Source organism: Chiloscyllium plagiosum, unplaced genomic scaffold (assembly GCF_037043375.1).
Source record: "Chiloscyllium plagiosum isolate Xiang-an unplaced genomic scaffold, Cpla_swu_hap1 HiC_scaffold_30, whole genome shotgun sequence".
NCBI classification, from domain to species: domain Eukaryota; kingdom Metazoa; phylum Chordata; class Chondrichthyes; order Orectolobiformes; family Hemiscylliidae; genus Chiloscyllium; species Chiloscyllium plagiosum.
Window position 1 is genome coordinate 31,031,263 of NW_028270168.1, and position 21,765 is coordinate 31,053,027.

A 21,765-nucleotide genomic window follows, 5' to 3' on the forward strand; every position below is an offset into this window, starting at 1 on the left:
TTCACTTCACATGATAGCAAGAAACAGTTGGAGGCACTGGATACTGCAAAGGCTGTGGGCCCTGACAACATTCCAGCAATAGTCCTGAAGATTTGTACTCCAGATCTAGCTGCTCCCTTAGCCAAGCTGTTTCAGTATAATTGCAACACTGGTATCTATCCAACAATGTGGGGGAGATTGTCCAGATATGTCCTGTATGTAAAAAGCAGGACAAATCCAACCTGGCCATTACCACCCTACCAGTCTACTCTCAACTTTCATAAATGATGGAAGCTGTCATCAACAGTACTTTCGAGCAGCACCTGCTTAGCAATAACCTGTTTAGTGGCGCCCACTTTGCGTTCCGCCAAGGCCTTCAGCTCCTGATTCCATTACAGCCCCCTTGGTTCGAACATCAGCAAAAGAGCTGAATTCCAGGGTGAGGTGAGAGTGACAGCCCTTGACATCAGGACTGCATTTGACTGAGTGTGTTATTAAGGACTCATAATAAAACTGGAATCAATGGGACTTATGATTCCAACCAGCAGAGTTTATCTCACCTGGTACGTGGGAAGTAGGTTGTAGTTAGAACATAGAAGAATACAGCGCAGTACAGGCCCTTTGGCCCTCGATGTTGCGCCGATCCAAGCCCACCTAACCTATACTAACCCACTATCCTCCATATACCTATCCAAAGCCCGCTTAAATGCCCATAAAGAGGGAGAGTCCACCACTGCTACTGGCAGGGCATTCCATGAACTTACGACTCGCTGAGTGAAGAACCTACCCCTAACTTCAGTCCTATATCTACCCCCCCTTAATTTAAAGCTATGCCCCCTTGTAATACCCGACACCATACGCGGGAAAAGGTTCACACTGTCAACCCTATCTAACCCCCTAATCATCTTGTATACCTCAATCAAGTCACCCCTAAACCTTCTTTTCTCTAATGAAAACAGCCCCAAGTGTCTCAGTCTTTCCTTCCATACCAGGCAACATCCTGGTAAACCACCTCTGCACCCGTTCCAGTGCCTCCACATCCTTCCTATAGTATGGCGACCAAAACTGCACACAATATTCCAGATGCGGCCGCACCAGAGTCTTATACAACTGCATCATGACCTCAGGACTCCGGAACTCAATTCCTCTACCAATAAAAGCCAGTACGCCATATGCCTTCCTCACCGCACTATTTACCTGGGTGGCAACTTTCAGAGATCTGTGTACATGGACACCAAGATCCCTCTGCTCATCCACACTACCAAGTATCCGACCATTAGCCCAGTACCCCATCTTTTTGTTATTCTTCCCAAAGTGAATCACCTCACACTTAGCTACATTGAATTCCATTTGCCACCTTTCTGCCCAGCTCTGCAGCTTCTCTATATCCTGCTGTAACCTGCCACATCCTTCCTCACTGTCAACAACTCCTCCGACTTTCGTATCATCCGCAAACTTGCTCACCCAACCTTCTAACCCCTCTTCCAGGTCATTTATAAAAATGACAAACAGCAATGGTCCCAAAACAGTTCCTTGCGGAACACCGCTAGTGACGGCACTCCATGAAGAAACTTTGCCATCAACTACTACCCTCTGTCTTCTTCCATCCAGCCAATTCCTAATCCAAACCTCCAACTCACCCTCAATGCCATATCTCCGTATTTTCTGCAGTAGCCGACCATGGGGTTGTTGGAGGTCAGTCATCTCCGCTTCAGGACATATCTGCAGGAGTTCCTGAGGGTAGTCTCCTAGGCTGTTTTAAAAAATTCTCAAGGTCAGGTTCGTAGGAGAGTAGTCTGACACAGAACAAACGACCAAGAGGCGAGTCTGCTAGAATATGAGCATTTTATTCCCCGCAGCGTCGCCATAACCAGGTCTCATACTTACAACGGGTCTGGCTTATACTCATTCTACATGTTACCGGAACTGGGAGCCGTCAGTTCTCGTAGAGCGGTTGCCAACAACCCACGCTCGGCGGTTAAACGTAACCCCGGAGCAGACTCCCGGGTCTGGCTTATACTCACTCTACATGTTACCGGAACTGGGAGCCGTCAGTTCTCGTAGAGCGGTTGCCAACAACCCACGCTCGGCGGTTAAACGTAACCCCGGAGCAGACTCCCGGGTCTGGCTTATACTCACTCTACATGTTACCGGAACTGGGAGCCGTCAGTTCTCGTAGAGCGGTTGCCAACAACCCACGCTCGGCGGTTAAACGTAACCCCGGAGCAGACTCCCCGAACCGGAGACTTTTCCAGCTGATATACTCTTTTCCAGATATAAACATTCATGTGAACAGCAGAGCAAGGCTAAAAAACACATTCCATTCTGGTTACATACAGATAAGAAGATTCACACGGGGAGGTGTGTAATAAGATTCACACGGGACTAAGCAACACCTCCATTCCGGTTAGATTCACACATGTATTGGGACACAATTTTAACCCTTTCACCACATTCCACTGCTTGGCCCAATACATGTGTTGCATTATGATTCACACATGTATTGGGACATAATTTTACACCACATTGGCCCACCCATCTTCAGCTGCTTCATCAGTAACCTTCCCTACATCATAAAGTGGGAAATGGGGATATTTGCCAATTATTGTACAATGTTCACTATCTGCAACTCTTCAGATATTGAAGCAGTCACATTCAAATAAGACTAGATCTGGGTAATGCCCAGGCTCGGTTGACAAATGGCAAATATCATTTTATGCCACATAAATGACAATACCTCTTATTGAATAGAGTCTATCTAACCACTGCCCTTGACGATCAGTGCTATTAGGAGGAGAATGTGAGGTCTGCAGATGCTGGAGATCAAAGTTGAAACTTTATTGCTGGAACAGCACAGCAGGTCAGGCAGCATCCAGGGAACAGGAGATTCGACGTTTCGGGCACAGGCCCTTCTTCAGGATCACTGAATCCCCCACTATCGATATCCTCGAGTTTACTATTGACCACAAACTCAACTGAACTCATCATATAAACACAGTAGCTGCAAGAGCAGGTCCCAGATTAGAAATACTGCACTGAGTAACTTGCCTCCTGACTCTGCAGAAGTTGCCCACCATCTACAAGGCAAAGTCAAGAGTGTGACTGAATACTCACTATTTGTCTGAATGCATGCAGCTCCAACAGCACTCAGGAAGCTTAAACACCATTCAGGACAAAGCTCACTTGGTTGAAACATTCTCAAACATCCATCCATTCCAGCACTGAAACTCAGTAGTAGTAGCAGTGTTACTATCCACAAGATGTACTACAGAAATTCACCAAAAATCCTCAGCACCTTCCACACCCATGACCACTCCCATCTAGAAGGACAAAGGCAGTAAATACATGGGAGCACCCCCACCAGCAAGTTATCCTCCAAGTCACTCACCATCCTGACTTGGAAAAATATCGCTATTCCTTCACTGATACTGGGTCAAAGTCCTGAAATTCTCTCCCTAAGGGCATTGTGGGTCAAACTACAGCATGTGGACTGCAGTGGATTAAGAAGGCAGCTCACGACCACCTTCATGCGCAATTTGAAATGGGCAATAAAGCCAGCGTTGCCCACATCCCATACATAAATAATTTTTCAGCACAATATTGCTTTCATCTTTTGCCTCTGTATGACATGATGGTGGTTACTGGAGACCAGGCAGGTCCTGGGTTGGATCAATGTTCAGCACTGATTTCGTATTGAAAACCAGTTAGTTTGGGGAATTAGTTCAAGAGAGACAGGTAATGGCATTCAGACTATGGATTACTATCCAGTGATGTGTAATAGAACCTGATGGACAGATCAGATAGAGACAGTGTGAGGCTGTGACAGCTACCTTGGATGTGCAATTAACTGCTCAGCTTTGCATTTGAAGAATTGGGTGTGTTAGCAGAGGACCTTGAACTCCTGTAGGATCCACACTTTCGGTATCCAACGGAATTGACGTCAGCTGGGATGAGATTGGGCAACTGTTGGGAAAGGCACTTAAATGGCCAATCCTTAAAACGAAGCATTCCCATTGTAGGGAATTGATTTGCAGGTAACAATTTATGACCGCTTTGAATATCCTGAATTGTAATATCAGTAATAAAGTTCCAAACAACCTTTCCTCTTGTTTTGCACTGTTAGGAACCACATTGCTGGTGAGGAATTTGTTTGGGTGCAGAGCACCCTGTCAAATGGACAGTTGAATATTTTTCAAGTTTTGTGTGTTCCCCTTTTCATATGATGAATAGAAACTGTCAGAAATACTAAGCCATTCTGGTAGCATGTGTGCAGTTAACATTTCTGGTCTTGTGTCTAAATACTGTACAATATTTTTAGTTGTACTTTTAACGTGAGGTTGGCTGTGAAGTTGCTGCAAAATTAGCATTTTATTATTTGTAGTATTGTAATTGGGTTATCAAGTTTCAAAATTGAACTTTTCTTTAGGACATCCTAACCCTTATCCAAATTAACCCCCTTTTTCACTTTAAGATTGTTACAAAAGTACCATCGTAGACCATGCATTTCAGAGAACCAAGACATCTACAGGAAATGTTTCCAGTTAATCTCTTGGTTAGAAATAAACAAAACTAAGCATGAACCTGTATTGAGCCCTTAAACACCTTTGAGCAAACTAAAAGACTTTATAGCCAATGAACTTCCTTTGAAATTTACTCCCTCTTGTGTAGGAAATGATCCCCCATGGGAGATTGGTTAGCAAGGTTAGATCTCATGGAATACAGGAAGAAACGGCTGTTTGGATACAGAACTGGCTCAAAGTTGGAAGACAGAGGGTGGTGGTGGAGGGTTGTTTTTCAGACTGGAGGCTTGTGACCAGTGGAGTGCCACAGGGATCGGTGCTGGGTCCTCTACTTTTTGTCATTTACGTAAATGATTTGGATGCGAGTATAAGAGGTACAGTTAGTAAGATTGCAGATGACACCAAAATTGGAGGTGTAGTGGACAGCGAAGAGGGTTACCTCAGATTACAACAGGATCTGGACCAGATGGGCCAATGAGCTGAGAAGTGGGAGATGGAGTTTAATTTCGATAAATGCAAGGTGCTGCATTTTGTGAAAGCAAATCTTAGCAGGACTTATACACTTCATAGAGTCATAGAGATGTACAGCATGGAAACACATCCTTGGGTCCAACCCGTCCATGTCGACCATTTATCCCAACCCAATCTAGTCCCACTTGCCAGCACCCGGCCCGTTGCAATTGTACCAGACTCCTCCACATCCTCTGGCAGCTCATTCCATACACGTACCACCCTCTGCGTGAAAATGTTGCCTCTTGGGTCTCTTTTATATCTATCCTGTCTCACCCTAAACCTATGCCCTCTAGTTCTGGACTCCCCAACCCCAGGGAATAGACTTTGCCTATTTATCCTATCCATGCCCCTCATAATTTTGTAAACCTCTATAAGGTCACCCCTCAGCCTCAGACGCTCCATGGAAAACAGCCCCAGCCTGTTCAGCCTCTCCCTGTAGCTCAGATCCTCCAACCCTGGCAACATCCTTGTAAATCATTTCTGAACCCTTTCAGGTTTCACAACGTCTTTCTGATAGGAATGAGACCAGAATTGCACGCAATATTCCAACAGTGGCCTGACCAATGTCCTGTACAGCCGCAACATGACCTCCCAACTCCTGTACTCAATACTCTGACCAATAAAGGAAAGCATACCAAACGCCGCCTTCACTATCCTATCTACCTGCGACTCCACTTTCAAGGCGCTATGAACCTGCACTCCAAGGTCTCTTTGTTCAGCAACACTCCCTAGGACCTTACCATTAAGTGTATAAGTCCTGCTAAGATTTGCTTTCCCAAAATGCAGCACCTCACATTTATCTAAATTAAACTCCATTTGCCACTTTTCAGCCCAGTGGCCCATCTTGTCCAGATCCTGTTGTAATCTGAGGTAACCCTCTTTGCTGTCCACTACGTCTCCAATTTTGGTGTCATCTGCAAATTTACTAACTGTACCTCTTATACTCGCATCCAAATCATTTATGTAAATGACAAAAACTGGAGGGCCCAGCACTGATCCTTGTGGCACTCCACTGGTCACAGGCCTCCAGTCTTAAAAACAACCCTCCACCACCAACCTCTGTCTTCAACCTTTGAGCCAGTTCTGTATCCAAATGGCTAGTTCTTCCTGTATTCCATGAGATCTAACCTTGCTAATCAGTCTCCCATGGGGAGCCTTGTCGAATGCCTTACTGAAGTCCATATAGATCACATCTACTGCTCTGCCCTCATTAATCTTTTATTACTTCATCAAAAAACTCAATCAAGTTTGTGAGACATGATTTCCCGCGCACAAAGCCATGTTGACTATCCTGAATCAGTCCTTGCCTTTCTGAATACATGTACATCCTGTCCCTCAGGATTCCCTCCAACAACTTGCCTACCACCGAGGTCACTTAATGGTAAGGTCCGAGGGAGTGTTGCTGAACAAAGAGACCTTGGAATGCAGGTTCATAGCTCCTTGAAAGTGGAGTCGCAGGTAGGTAGGAATGTGAAGAAGGCATTTGGTATGCTTTCCTTTATTGGTCAGAGTATTGAGTACGGGAGTTGGGGTGTCATGTTGTGGTTGTACAGGACATTGGTTAGGCCACTGTTGGAATATTGCGTGCAATTCTGGTCCCTTTCCTATCGGAAAGATGTTGTGAAACCTGAAAGGGTTCAGAAAAGATTTACAAGGATGTTGCCATGGTTGGAGAATTTGAGTTATAGGGAGAGGCTGAACAAGCTGGGGCTGTTTTCCTTGGAACTTCAGAGGCTGAGGGGTGACCTTATAGAAATTTACAAAATTATGAGGGGCATGGATTGGGTAAATAGGCAAAGTCCTTTCTCTGTGGTCGGGGAGTCCAGAACTAGAGGGCATAGGTTTAGGGTGAGAGGGGAAAGATATAAAAGAGACTTAAGGTGCAACTTTTACAACAGAGGGTTGTACGGGTATGGAATGAGCTGCCAGAGGAAGTGTTGGAAGCTGGTACAATTGCAACATTTAAGAGGCATTTGGATCGGTATATGAATAGAAAGGGTTTGGAGGGATATGGGCCGGCAGGTGGGACTAGATTGGGTTGGGATATCTGGTCGGCATGGACAGGTTGGACCGAAGGATCTGTTTCCATGCTGTACATCTCTATGACTCTATAAATGTGCCACCAGGTGACCTGCCAGAACACCACCTCTTCAAATCATTTCTATAGATCATTTATCTATCTGGGGGAGATGATGGGATCACTGTTTCTATTTATCCAAAATGCATCTTTAAGAGCACAGCACTACCTCAATACTGTATGAAAACGTCAGTATAGAATTAGCGCTGAGGTATTTAATTTAAACCCACAAAACTACTGTAACTATAGACACCTAAACGAAGGGCTACTTTTGCGACAAGGAAGGTCAGTAATCTGATACTTCTGTTTAATGGTGAAAATAAGATGGTGATTTCTGTCTGACCATAATAGCTGAAGGCTTCTGTAAAGATACCTCCCCCTCCTGCCCCAATACGAATTTCCACTGGTGTGGTTCAGTGCGCGTGCAAAGGCATTGAACTCTGATGAATCAACTTTTTTACCAGTTAAATAAAGGAACTATTATACAAGTTAGGTGAAGTGACATTTACAATCTGGGCAAAATTGTCTTGTGGTCATGATTAAGTGGTCAGACGTACACCCCAACAGTTGTCAAATTGCTTGATAAAAATTGTTAGCTTGGTAAGCTGTTTGTTCCACCCAAAGAGTGAGATTGTTTGCTGAGGATGATTATATTACTTGCCTGGAAAAAGTCAACTTCTTTTTCTAATCCAGGTGAAGGTGGAATTCCTGAAAGCATTCATCGTGTGAATCAGATCACGGGGACTGACATAATCTTCCAAGAAATTGATCTACTTGATGAATCTGCTCTAAGCAATCTGTTTAAAGAGGTACCACTTGGAATCCAGATGCTTGTAACCAGCTTTCCTTAGCTTTTTAAATTTTAGTTAAGGTTTAGCAATACAGTTTATTTTTTGTGCCATCACTCAGGTTGCTGTTTTCCATTGTCCAGCTCATCTGCTGCCAAAAACCTCATTCATGTCTTTGTTATATCGAGATTTAACTATTCCAGTGCACTGCCAGCTGGACTCCTTTTTTATTTGTTGATGTGAAGTTTGACTCTTAATTGCCCTCGTCAGAAACAATGATCTTCTGTTTGGAATCATGTGTAGGCTAGACCCAGGTAAGGTGGGGGTGGCACGGTGGGTCAGTGGTTAGCACTGTTGCCTCGCAGCACCAGGGTCCCAGGTTCAATTCCAGCTTCTGATATTGTCTTTGTGGAGTTTGCACATTCTCCCTGTGTCTCTGTGGGTTTCCTCTGGGTGCTCAGTTTCCTCCCAAGTCCAAAGATGTGCAGGTTAGGTGAATTGACCATGCTAAATTGCCCACAATGCGATGTGCATGAGGGAGATGGGTCTGGGTGGGTTACTCTTTTGGAGGGTCGGTGTGGACTGGTTGGGCCAAAGGGCCTGTTTCCACACTGTAGGGAATCTAATCTAATTAATCTAAGGTTGGCAGATTTCCTTCTATAAAAGAAATTTTTCTGCAAATTTAGATTTCCTTCTCCAGAAGCATAAATGACCATTGACAGTGGCTACATGGTTGCCACTGTGCCAGATATTATTGAATTCAAATACCACCACCCTGCCATGATGGAATTTGAACCCATGTCCCTCGAGCATAAAAAATATGAGCAGGAACTGCCAATTTGGCCCATCAAGCTTGCTCTGCCATTCGTTAAGATCATCCAACCTCTAGGTGAAGAGATTTCTCCTCATTGGAGTACAAAATGATTTAACCCACATCCTTAGACTATGACTCCTGGTTCTGGATTCCATTGCAAAATCAAGCATTGGACCATAGACGTATAAAAATAGAAGTGGGAGTAGGCCATTCAGACTTCAAACCTGCTTTGCATTCAGATGATCAGCCATGACTAATCATGATTATATTTTTTGTTTTTATCCCTGCCACTGCAGGAGAAGTCTTATAAGCATTTTATCCTCTCTGCTCACTTGTTTGAGATTTGAGGCTTGTCAAGCTGGAAGTTAGGCATAAATTATTTTATTGTTACAAATGTGAATGCACAAAATTCATTGGCTGCAAGTACTTAAAACATCTGGAGATTGTGAAAGGTGCTGTATAAGTGCAAGCTTGTTCTTAAAATATTTTGAAACACTTGCATGGTCATATTCACGCATTTAGCGATGGGACAGCATTTCGCAGTAGTCAGATGATTATTTCATAATAGTATTGGAACTAGTAGTTTTATTTTGTTGGTTGAAATGTTTGGGACTAAGTATAGTGAATTACTGTGCTGTCCTTACGAACAGTTGATGACTTGAGTTTGAAAGCACTTACATTTTTGCAAAACAAAACTCCTCTGCATATAACTACGTTGTTCTTAACTGTGTGATTATCGTCAAATTTTATTTGCAGAGGACATTTTGGGCTTAATCTGTAACACTAAATTGATGAGCTGTTAGTGTTAAAATCTATTTATTGCTATTACAGATGAAAATTAACACCTTCACTTAAGTGCAATAAATCTAATTTCCAATGAGAATGTTTCTAGGATGGTGTAATGCCTCAGGCGTTCTCCAGCCACTTGTAAACTTGATGATTAGAACAACTGATTTAAGTGCATTTTAGTAATTAGCATAACTTTCCTTTTCCAGCACAATTTCTCAGCTGTGATCCATTTTGCTGGGTTGAAGGCTGTTGGAGAGTCTGTCCAGAAGCCTCTTTTATATTATAAAGTTAACCTGACAGGAACAATTAAACTTCTGGAGGTAAGTGTGCTAAGTTAGGAAGTTCCTCTGTAAGATAAACTGTGGGACAGTTGAGAACATAGTGTTTAGGGCTGTGGTGCTTGCTTTTCTTTATGCATTGACAAAGACAGTGTCAGTAAGGTAGGTATGTGTTAATTCTAGCTGTTAAGATGAAACCCAGATTTTGAGCATGGATCAGTTCATGGAATTTGACTTATATTTCTTTCTCCTATTGAAAGCAATAGTGTGTGCTTTGGATTAAAATATCTAAGTTTGCTGGTTATACTGGAAGGATAGACATAAAGGAAAAGGAGGTGGGTTAGTTTTGTTATAAAGGAAGATACCATTGTGGTGGTGTGTAGATATACAAATGGAGCATGCTATGGAATCGGGTTGGGTGGAAATAGAGAATAACATGGGAAAGAAGTCACAAATGGGAGTCATCAGAAGGCTCCCAAAGAGTTGCTTTGCTGCTGGGACAAAGTACAAATGAGAAAATGTTGGAGGTGTGTAGGAAGGGCATTGCCATGTTTTGGGTGATTTTAATCTGTGTATTGACTAGACACATCAGATGTGCAAGGGTGACCTGGAAGATTGATTTGAAAAGTGCATCAGGGATTGTTTCTTAGAGCAGTATTTTACGCAACCTACCTGGGTACGGCCTATTTTAAATCAGGTAGGATTAATAATATCCTTTGTAGTTAAGGATCCTCTATGGAGTGTAACAGTCATAAGTGGTGCAATTTCAAATTCAGTTTTGGAAAGCAATTTGAATCTCAAACGAGTATCCTCAACTTAAACAAGGGCAATTACAGATGTACGAAGGAAGTTGTCTAAGTAGATTGTTGGGATCAGAAATGTTGCAAACTGTGAAATGAGTGGGTGAAACTGTAACAGGCAGGTTCAGTATGGGGCAGTGAGAGATTGTTCACTTGGGACTCAATAACATTTTTTTTGGGATCCATGTGCAGATGTCAGTAAAAACAACAGTAAACTGGTACAAAAGTTGTTAGAAGTTGCTTACACTTCAAGGAGACAAATAGTAGGAGGTGGAAAATTTGCTGCAGTTGTTTACATCGCTAATTAAACCAATCTGAAGTATTGCATTAATTCCCTGGAGACTGTCCCTCAGGAAGGATACATTGCAAGTGATATAGTGCATATTCCACAATGACGCTGGGGCTAAAATGGTTAAGATCTGAGCTCAGGTGGCCTGAACTTGTATTCTCGGGTACAGAAGATTAAGAAGTGATCTGATTGAAGACCTTAATTGGTTATAGGAGAAACTGTTTCCTTTGCTGAGCTTTCTTGATAAAGGAGCATTACCTTTAAAATCAGAGGTGGGCCATTCAAGGGTGAAGTCAGCAGGCATCCCTTCATAAAAAGGACAGTGGAAGCTGTTGCTGCGAGGTCAATCGAAAAATCAGAATTTAAAATGATTTTTGATAGGCCGAGTTTTGAGGAATGTGGAACCAAGTTAGCTGAATGGAAATGTATTTTAAATCGAGCATAAGGTGGGAAATGAAAAGATGAGTAGATGAAGTTTAAAAAATAGATCAAGTGTGACCATATTAATTAGTGGAACAGACTTGAGGCTAAATACCCTACTCCTGCTCTGAATTTCCTAGAAGTGCAGATAACTCTCTGAATTCATGTTCACAGCTGTTATTCTTTGTTTGTGACCCAAATCTCAGATTTGAATGAGCTAGTTCATTATAGAGTGGGGGAAAGGATCATTGCTGAATGCAAGTCTTTCGCAAACAGAGTTCAGGCACAAACCACAGGTGATTAATTTTGTTCGTTCCCTTTCTTTCTCATTCCTCCACTTCCGTCTCCACCACCACCACCACCTCTTCTGCCTCCCAACCCCATAAGCCTGCCTGCTGTCACTCAGTACACCACCATTGATCTATTACCAATGTAGACAGGATTAAGTCTGCCACTTTGTTCCTCACTCTGCAAGGCATTTGCCATCTTGTATAACCGCTAATGTGGTTGGCTGCTTTTTTGTGAGAGGTTTAGTAACATGTTGTATAGTGTATGGTTGTGATGCCCCATAAAAGATTGGAAATTTGTGCATATGGCAATGGGAAGAAATTATATTGTCTACCTCTGCTTACCTGTTGTATATTTTAATAATTAGCTGTTACTTTTGAAAGAAGATTTGGGTGAGCTCTATTTGTTTTTGTGAGGCTGCTCAGACATCGAGGGTAAATACACATATTTGTGGTTATAAATGATACAGTATTTGGAAACAATATCATTTTCAAGTTCCTCATTCTCCAGATTTTAAAATGTCAGCACCAGCATAAGTGGTAGGAGTGTGAGCTGTGAGGAGGATGCAGAGATGTGTCGATGTATTGTGGACAGATGAAGTATAATGTGGATAGCTGTGAAATTATTCGCTTCGGTTCCAAAAAAAAACCAGAAAAGCGGTGAATTATCTGAATAGCTTTGATTGGGAAAGCGGGGAGGTGCAACAAGACCTTGGTTCCTCTGTACACCAGTTGGTGAAAGAAAGAAAGAGAGTGCATGTGGTGGGTTGGTCTTTATAGCAAGAGGATTCGCCTATAAGAGCAAGGGTGTCTGACCTTGTACAGGGTCTTGATGAGACACACGTGGGATATTGTGTGTTGTTTTGGTCTCCTTAATCTGGCAAAGGGTGTCCTAGACATGAAGACAGTGTAGCAAAAGTTTACCAGACTGATTCCTGGGATGGCAGGACTGACATATAAAGCGAGACTATCTGTTATGATGATAGTCACTGGACTGGATCTCAGAGAAATCTATAAAATTTTAATAGGATTAGACATGGTAAATGCAGGAAGGATAGTCCCAATGACGAGGAAGGCCAGAACCAAGGGGTCACAATCTAATGATACAGGGTAGGCAATTTAGCAATGAGAAATTTCTTCACCCAGAGAGTGGTGAGCCTATGGAACTCTTTGACACAGTGTTTGAGGCCAAAGCATTGAATATTTTTGAGGAGTTATATTGGGTCAAAGGGATCAAAAGCATATGGGGCTAAAACAAGAATAGGTTACTATGTTGGATCATCAGCCAAGATCATATTGCATAGCACGACAGGCTCAAAGGTCTTTAAATTTAGCCTTGTTAGTACAGATATTGAATATAACATTCTGGCACATTTTAAATCTTTTAAGTCTGTAGTGTACTTGAATAACTTTGCTCTTACACAGTGGTCTGACCGCAAATGAGCAGCGTGATTTTCAGACTATTGGACGGTTGCCTTTACTGAAAAGGTCTTTGAAGCAGAAATCTGGGAAATTGTGAATCTGCAATTACAGACTGGATTTAATGAAGTCACACTCTGAAAGCTCATGTTTTCAAATAAGTCCATTGGACTATAACCTGGTGTTGTGTGATAAAATGAAGGCAGAGCCTCAAGTGAGTGCTGAGTTAAAATTGTAGCTTTCATTCAGTCTTTCAAACCTCAGGGCTTGAGTATATTTTTGACCTGTTCTCACTACAGATGCTGTTTGAGTGTGTCCTGTCAAGTTTGCAGTTTGCATTTTGCAAATGGAAAATGTAATTACAATCACTACAAATTGGAAAGACCTGTCATTGAGAAATGAGAGGTCGTTGGTAAGGACATTACCCAAAAGGATGTTGAGGTTGGTTTTCGATGATGTGAACTTTGAATTTTTGAATGATTTATCCTTTTCTTTTGTTGCCTTAGACAATGAGAACATATGGTGTTAAAGACATTGTTTTCAGCAGTTCAGCAACTGTATATGGAAATCCCAGTTACCTGCCCATCGATGAGGCACATCCCGTTGGCAGCTGCACTAATTCTTATGGAAAAACAAAGTACTTCATTGAAGAAATGATTAAGGATCTCTGCTACGCAGAAAAGGTATTTCTTACCATTGTATGAGTTTGGCACCTGTTGAAGTTGTCAGACCGAAAGTAGGCTGTGTATAATGTTAGGTAAAAACAATGACTGCAGATGCTGGAAACCAGATTCTGGATCAATGGTGCAGGAAGAGCACAGCAATTCAGGCAGCATCGAGGAGCTTCAGCAAAATCGACGTTTCGGGCAAAAGCCCTTCATCAGGAATAAAGGCAGAGAGCCTGAAGCATGGAGAGATAAGCTAGGGGGGGGTGGGGGTGGGGAGAGAGTAGCATAGAGTACAATGGGTGAGTGGGGGAGGAGATGAAGGTGATAGGTCAGGGAGGAGAGGGTGGAGTGGATAGGTGGAAAAGGAGCTAGGCAGGTCGGACAAGTCCGGACAAGTCAAGGGGACTGGAAGTTTGAAACTAGGATGAGGTGGGGGAAGGGGAAATGAGGAAGCTGTTGAAGTCCACATTGATGCCCTGGGGTTGAAGTGTTCCGAGGCGGAAGATGAGGCGTTCTTCCTCCAGGCGTCTGGTGGTGAGGGAGTCCCTCCGTGACTACCTGGTCAGGTCCACGCCCCCCCTACGACCCACCCTCACATCCTGGCACTTTCCCCTGCCACCGCAGGAACTGTAAAACCTGTGCCCACACCTCCTCCCTCACCTCTATCCAAGGCCCTAAAGGAGCCTTCCATATCCATCAAAATTTTACCTGCACATCCACTAATATCATTTTTTGTATCCGTTGCTCCCGATGCGGTCTCCTCTACATTGGGGAGACTGGGCGCCTCCTAGCAGAGCGCTTTAGGGAACATCTCCGAGACACCCGCACCAATCAACCAAACCGCCCGTGGCCCAACATTTCAACTCCCCCTCCCACTCTGCCGAGGACATGGAGGTCCTGGGCCTCCTTCACCGCCGCTCCCTCACCACCAGATTGCTACAGCTGTCCCAGTCCAGTCAAACAACAACCTGACATTGATTCTGGGAGTCCGTCCCAAAAACTACATTGCCATCTCTAGGTATGTCCCATCCTACTGCCGGATAGACCCACCAGAGGTGCTGGCACTGAAGTGTGTGGTTGGGAAGGAGTTTCCCTGGGATGACTCAACATTGACTCCAGACCCCCATGAGGTCTCATGGCATCAAGTAAAAACATGAGCAAGAACATAAGAAATTAGAGCAGGAGTAGGACTTTCAGTCCATCTTATCTGTGCTGCAATTCAATAAGATTATGTCTGATCTGCCCTCGGCCTCAACTTCTTTCTCGTGCCAGCTCTTGCAGCACTCAACTGTTGAATAATTCAAAAATCAATCAACCTTATCGTTAAATATGTTGTGATCCAGCCTCTGCAACTCTAGGATAGACTATTCTCCCAGACAGAAATGCAGAGAAAAAATTCCTTCCCATCTCAATTTTAAATGAATTGCCCCTTATTCTGGCCTTCAAGCTGGCTGAGTCTTCACAGGCATAGCTGTCAGACTCTGTGGCAGATTCTGAAGGAAGCAACAAGATGGAAATACATCTACTTGACCTCATCCTGACTGATCTACCTGTCTCCGCTCTATTTGTCCATGAAATGATTATTAGGGGTGTTCATGCAATGTCATTATTAAAACAAAGTTCTGTCGTCATACTGAGGATACCCTCCCTTGTGCAGTGTGTCCCTATCGTCGTGCTAAAAGGAACAGATCTTGAATAGATCCAACAACCACAAATTGAGCATCCATGGTTCATCAGCAGCAGTAGTGCTGAATTGTACTATCTGTAACGTTGTGGCCTGACATTACCTCATTCTACCATTAACGTTCAGTTGGGAGATCAAATTTAGATGAATGCAGAGGGCATGGGTAAACATAAAGAAGTCAATCTGGTTGAGATTGAAACAGCCCTGTCTACTGCATGCTGCTTCTACTGTTTGGCATGCAACCAGTCATAAGTGATCCCTACACCTAATGATCATATTTAAGCTCTGCAGCATCTGGTTGTGAATGATGGTGAACAACTAGCAACAAATGTTTCTGTCTTCAATGATTGGCTTTCTTTAAAGATTGGATTTCTTTAAAACTGCAATTGGCTTGAATCGGTTTTGTTGGATTTATCCTATTTATCAAATCTGAATTATTTTAAGATGTGCTATTACTAACTTGATCCAGCATTTTCTTTATAACTCTAAAATAGAAATGCGTAGGAACAGGGTTTTTTACATTACTGTACTTGTAAATATTGCAAAGTGTTCTCAGATGATTTTTGAACCTGTGGTTTATGATAATACTTAACAAATATATTGACCATTCAGGATTGGAATGCTGTTTTACTTCGATACTTCAATCCTATTGGGGCACATGAATCAGGAAAAATAGGTGAAGATCCCCAGGGTATTCCCAACAATCTGATGCCATATATTTCACAGGTATGTAATAATTTTAAAAAGTTTAAAATGGGATGTGAGTACAGTGGAAGAGGGACAGCAATATTACCTTTAAAACAGCCTTCAAAAAGATAAGTTGTTAATGACTTCCTCTTATTTGAAGTATAAATGTTGTATAATTTTGTGTGGGATTCCTGAAATCCTGATAATACAACTTGTGTTTAGTTGATTTTTAATTTGGAGGAGTTGGTATCTCATACTTGTCTTCCCAGTGCTGTCTTGCTCCTCCACGTTCAGATGTTAGAATATGCGTCCCTGATTACATTCATCCCACTGTTGGTGGCCGTGCCTTCAGTTGTCTAGGTCTTTTGGCTCTGGATTCTCTTTCAGCCTGAGGAAGAGTCATACTTAACATTCTGTCTCCACAGATGATATCAAACCTACTGAGTATTTCCAGCACTTTTAGTTTCATTTCAGATTTCCAGCATCTACAGTCTTTGTTTTCATGAACATTTGCAACTATTTTCACTGAAATAAGAAATCTTGTGTTTTGTTCTCAAAATCACAAAAGATTTTGAGAGTTTATTGGATAACAAAGATGTTTCCATTAGTTGTTGAATTAGTAATGAGGGAACACAATGTTAGGACTTTAATACACTCCGTTCTTCTAGCGGCACGGTGGCACAGTGGTTAGCATTGCTGCCTCACAGCTCCAGAGACCTGGGTTCAATTCCCGCCTCAGGCGGCTGACTGTGTGGAGTTTCAAATTTCAATGAATAACTAAGTCCTCTATTTTCAATTTTCAAAAAAGTAGAAGTTTTATAAAAAAATGTTCTTTATTCCTTTAGATTAGATTAGATTAGATTAGATTACTTACAGTGTGGAAACAGGCCCTTCGGCCCAACAAGTCCACACCGACCCGCCGAAGTGCAACCCACCCATACCCCTACATTTACCCCTTTAACCTAACACTACGGGCAATTTAGCATGGCCAATTCACCTGACCTGCACATCTTTGGACTATGGGAGGAAACCGGAGCACCCGGAGGAAATCCACGCAGACACAGGGAGAACGTGCAAACTCCACAGCGTTCCCAATTCACCACTCGCGGTTCAGCAAATTCACATTGGATGAAAAGTGTGTTATAACGCAATGACCAATACCAGCAGAATTGAGGGAGAAGTTATAAATCCAGCCCCACCTCCTCTCAAATTTTTAAACTCTTTACTACAGCAACTGTTCCTATTCCTGTACTTCACATTTCCCAAGAATATTTCCTCTGCACACAATATTGCAACTGAACAGACCTGGGTTCAATTCCCGCCTCAGGCGGCTGACTGTGTGGAGTTTGCACATTCTCCCCGTGTCTGCGTGGGTTTCCTCCGGGTGCTCCGGTTTCCTCCCACAGTCCAAAGATGTGCAGGTCAGGTGAATTGGCCATGCTAAATTGCCCGTAGTGTTAGGTAAAGGGTAAATGTAGGGGGTACGGGTGGGTTGCGCTTCGGCGGGGCGGTGTGGACTTGTTGGGCCGAAGGGCCTGTTTCCACACTGTAAGTAATCTAATCTAATCTAAAAAAAAGCGATGGTTGTGTTCTTGTGCAACCCTGCATTATAGAAACATTGCACTTTAGAAACTGCATTTAGTGTTGGCGCTGTAATCTCGTTACAGCTAACATTCGTTTTAAAAGGTCGTGCTGTAGAAACAGCGTTCCCAATTCATCACTCGCGGTTCAGCAAATTCACATTGGATGAAAAGTGTGTTATAACGCAATGACCAATACCAGCAGAATTGAGGGAGAAGTTATAAATCCAGCCCCACCTCCTCTCAAATTTTTAAACTCTTTACTACAGCAACTGTTGAGACATATATTATGACTAACTTCCACAGAAAATTAGACCAGCATTTTAAGAAGTTTGTAAACAAGACCAAAGCAGAGAAATGAAATTTAAGTAGAATGCTCCAGTAGATGTCATACAGGCACAGAAGCAAGGGTTAGATGGCCATTTGTGCTGCAATTTCAATGAATAACTAAGTCCTCTATTTTCAATTTTCAAAAAAGTAGAAGTTTTATAAAAAAATGTTCTTTATTCCTTTAGATTAGATTAGATTAGATTAGATTAGATTACTTACAGTGTGGAAACAGGCCCTTCGGCCCAACAAGTCCACACCGACCCGCCGAAGTGCAACCCACCCATACCCCTACATTTACCCCTTTAACCTAACACTACGGGCAATTTAGCATGGCCAATTCACCTGACCTGCACATCTTTGGACTATGGGAGGAAACCGGAGCACCCGGAGGAAATCCACGCAGACACAGGGAGAACGTGCAAACTCCACAGCGTTCCCAATTCACCACTCGCGGTTCAGCAAATTCACATTGGATGAAAAGTGTGTTATAACGCAATGACCAATACCAGCAGAATTGAGGGAGAAGTTATAAATCCAGCCCCACCTCCTCTCAAATTTTTAAACTCTTTACTACAGCAACTGTTCCTATTCCTGTACTTCACATTTCCCAAGAATATTTCCTCTGCACACAATATTGCAACTGAACATGGGCATGGATAAGATAAATAGACAAATTCTTTTCCCTGGGGTCGGGGAGTCCAGAACTAGAGGGCATAGGTTTAGGGTGAGAGGGGAAAGATATAAAAGAGACGTAAGGAGCAACTTTTTCACGCGGAGGGTTGTATGTGTATGGAATGAGCTGCCAGAGGATGTGGTGGAGGCTGGTACAATTGCAACATTTAAGAGGCATTTGGATGGGTATATGAATGCAAAGGTTTTGGAGGGATATGAGCCGGGTGCTGGCAGGTGGGACTAGATTGGGTTGGGATATCTGGTCAGCATAGACAGGTTGGACCGAAGGGTCTATTTCCATGCTGTACACATCTCTATGACTCTGTCATAAGCTGTATAAATTGCTCAATGACAATTATGACTGGTATTGCATCCTTGACATTTTAAATGAGTCCTACTTTACAAAGAGACTGGATATTGCCACAGCTTTAATGATGTGTTGTGTCAGCACACACATCTGGTTGATTGTTAGTTATTTGGCAGTGATTCACAAAACAAATGAAACATTCCAGTCAAACAAGTTGTTAATGTGACAATTTGAATAATAGCGTTGGATGTGGCCACCTAGTAGCAGAACTTGGGTGACTGCTTTTGTGTAGCTCTAATGCTTTTTTTTCCCCCATGCTCAAAGAAGAGGACTGTCCTTCAAGCATATTGTGTCTGAGCCCTTTACTTTGGATGACGTGCACTATTATGACTCAGCAGTACTTAACACAATTCTAATGTAAGGAGTTCAATGAATGTGTTTACTAGCATGTCTGATTACTGAACTAAAAAAAGCAACTGAAAGCAGCCTGGCAATATATTCATTTGTTAATTTTCTCTACTTAGGCCCTGTACCTTTTCTGCTGGGGGTAGCATCTAAGTCTGTCTGTGCTAATTATCTGAGTGAACATTTACTTGGAACTGAGAGCTTTATATATTATATTACATTACGGACTGAAAACAGGCCCTTCGGCCCAACAAGTTCACACTGACCCGCCGAAGCGCAACCCACCCATATCCCTAAATTTACCCATTACCTAACACTACGGGCAATTTAACATGGTCAATTCACCTGACCTGCACATCTTTGGATTGTGGGAGGAAACCGGAGCACCCGGAGGAAACCCACGCAGACACGGGGAGAATGTGCAAACTCCACACAGTCGGTCGTCTGAGGCGGGAATTGAACCCAGGCCTCAGGCGCTGTGAGGCAGCAGTGCAAACCACTGTGCCACCGTGCCGCCCAGCTGAAAGTATCTGCAAACTTATTCTGTGCCATGAGATGTTATCCACTCTTACTCTGTGCCATTTGCATTTGCTGAACTGCAGCACATCTGATAAATGCATTACTGGATAAACCTATTACAGTGGAATCTCGATTATCAGAATACCAATTATTTGAAAATCTGATTATCCAAAGGAGATCTCGAGGTCCCGATAGAAACATTATATCAAAGACGTGTTTCTAACAGTGATTGTGTCTTTTGTTTACAGTGATTAAACAGACACCGTCTCCACAATGACTGACCTCCTCTTTCCCCCCCCTCCACACACACACACACACACTCTCACTCTCTCTTTCCCCCCCACTTTCCCAGGTGTTCTACAGAGGGGTGTACCATAACTCTTCTCCCCCTTCCCCAGATAATCTGACCAACATTGTCCTGTACAGGGCAGAGGTGGAACCTATCAAAAAGTTGCATTAAAAAGTGTGTGCGCATGTGCTATTTGGAGACTTATCCCACAAAGGCAGCAGCATCAGTCTTATTGTTGGTGTCCAGTCCAGCTGCCTTGGACAGTGGACGGGGGCAGTGCTGGATGGGGGCGGGATCTCTCGTGCTGTGCTGCTGCAGTCTTCTGAACAGGGAGCAGACTTTAAAAACTTCGAGCCCCAGAGGAAAGGCATTTAATCGATTAACTGAATAATCGATAATCTGAACGAAATAGTGCCTGCCCATCACGTTTGGATAATCGAGGTTCCCCTGTAAATGACACCTTTCTGCACATAGGTTTATCACCAGGCTGCAAACTGTCTCTCGTGTTCTGTTAACATGCAGTGAAATTGCAACGTCCTCTTCCAAAAATGTGTGGAAGCCTGGCATTGTCCAAACAATAGGATTCCTCTGTGAGCCCCTCAAGTTGAATCCAAGCAAATGCAAAACACAACGTTTGGCCCTGGTTTAGGTACAGGAGTTAATTTGGTGATGGCATTTATGGACATCAGTCTGTCTTTGGACTCCCAAATTTTGTCAGGATTTTAAGCCCTTAGTCTTCAACTCTCCTGATTTATTCACAAGGCAGTGAAGCTAATTGTACATAGTTGAGAGTTTGGTCTGACAGTATTGGGGCAGATCCACCAGTGGACCCAGACATTGCATGCCTGGGGTCAAACATCATCTGAGTTCCTCTGAAGCTTTAGTTGAGGGACTCTGTTTCCATGCATCACCACAAGGAAGTAAAGCTGAGGGTTTGTTGGTGGAAAGGCTGTGCCCCCCACTAACAGGGCACAAGTCTCACGCTTGACTCTCTTTCTCACATTGTTATTAATTAATGATAGAGGCTGAAAATGAAAAACAAAACTGTGGACACACTCTCTTACTAATTCTCTCCACACACACCAGACGCATCACATTGATTGCTGGACTATGTGCGTTAATGGGTCAGTTGTAATCTGCCCATGTAGGAAAACCTTTCAGTGGTCAAATATTTGACTTTCTTCTCAGGTTGCTATTGGGCGTCGGCTGTACCTGAATATTTTTGGCAATGACTATGCAACATGCGATGGCACAGGTAAGATCATGCTTCAATGTGAACATATAGAACATAGAACAGTACGGTACAGCACAGTACAGGATCTTCGGCCCATGATGTTGTGCCAAGCATTTACCTTAATCTAAGATCAACCTCGCCTACACACCCCTCTATATACTGCTGTCCATGTGCTTGTCAAGCAGTCGCTTAAATGTCCCTAATGTCTTTGACTGTACCACTGCTGGCAGCGCACTCCATGCACCCACACTCTCTGCATAAAGAACCTACCTCAGACACCATTCCCATACCTTCCTCCAATCACCTTAAAATTATGACCCCTTGTGACAGCCATTTCTGCCCTGGGGAAAAGTATCTGGCTATCTACTCTATCTATGCCTCTCATTATCTTGTACACCTCTATTAAATCACCTGTCT

At 43.1% G+C, this 21,765-nt stretch overlaps 1 protein-coding gene across 4 annotated transcripts in view; it reads left to right on the plus strand.

Annotated features, from left to right (window-relative positions):
- Positions 1–21,765, plus strand: part of gale (UDP-galactose-4-epimerase) — a 32,883-nt gene that overhangs the window by 3,454 nt on the left and 7,664 nt on the right. For all 4 annotated transcript variants that reach the window (XM_043717747.2, XM_043717746.2, XM_043717748.2 and 1 more), the window contains exons 4-8: positions 7,783–7,898; positions 9,687–9,800; positions 13,480–13,656; positions 15,938–16,051; positions 21,303–21,369. In XM_043717747.2, coding sequence (XP_043573682.1) covers positions 7,783–7,898; positions 9,687–9,800; positions 13,480–13,656; positions 15,938–16,051; positions 21,303–21,369 — 588 coding nt within the window. The remainder of the gene's footprint in view (positions 1–7,782; positions 7,899–9,686; positions 9,801–13,479; positions 13,657–15,937; positions 16,052–21,302; positions 21,370–21,765) is intronic.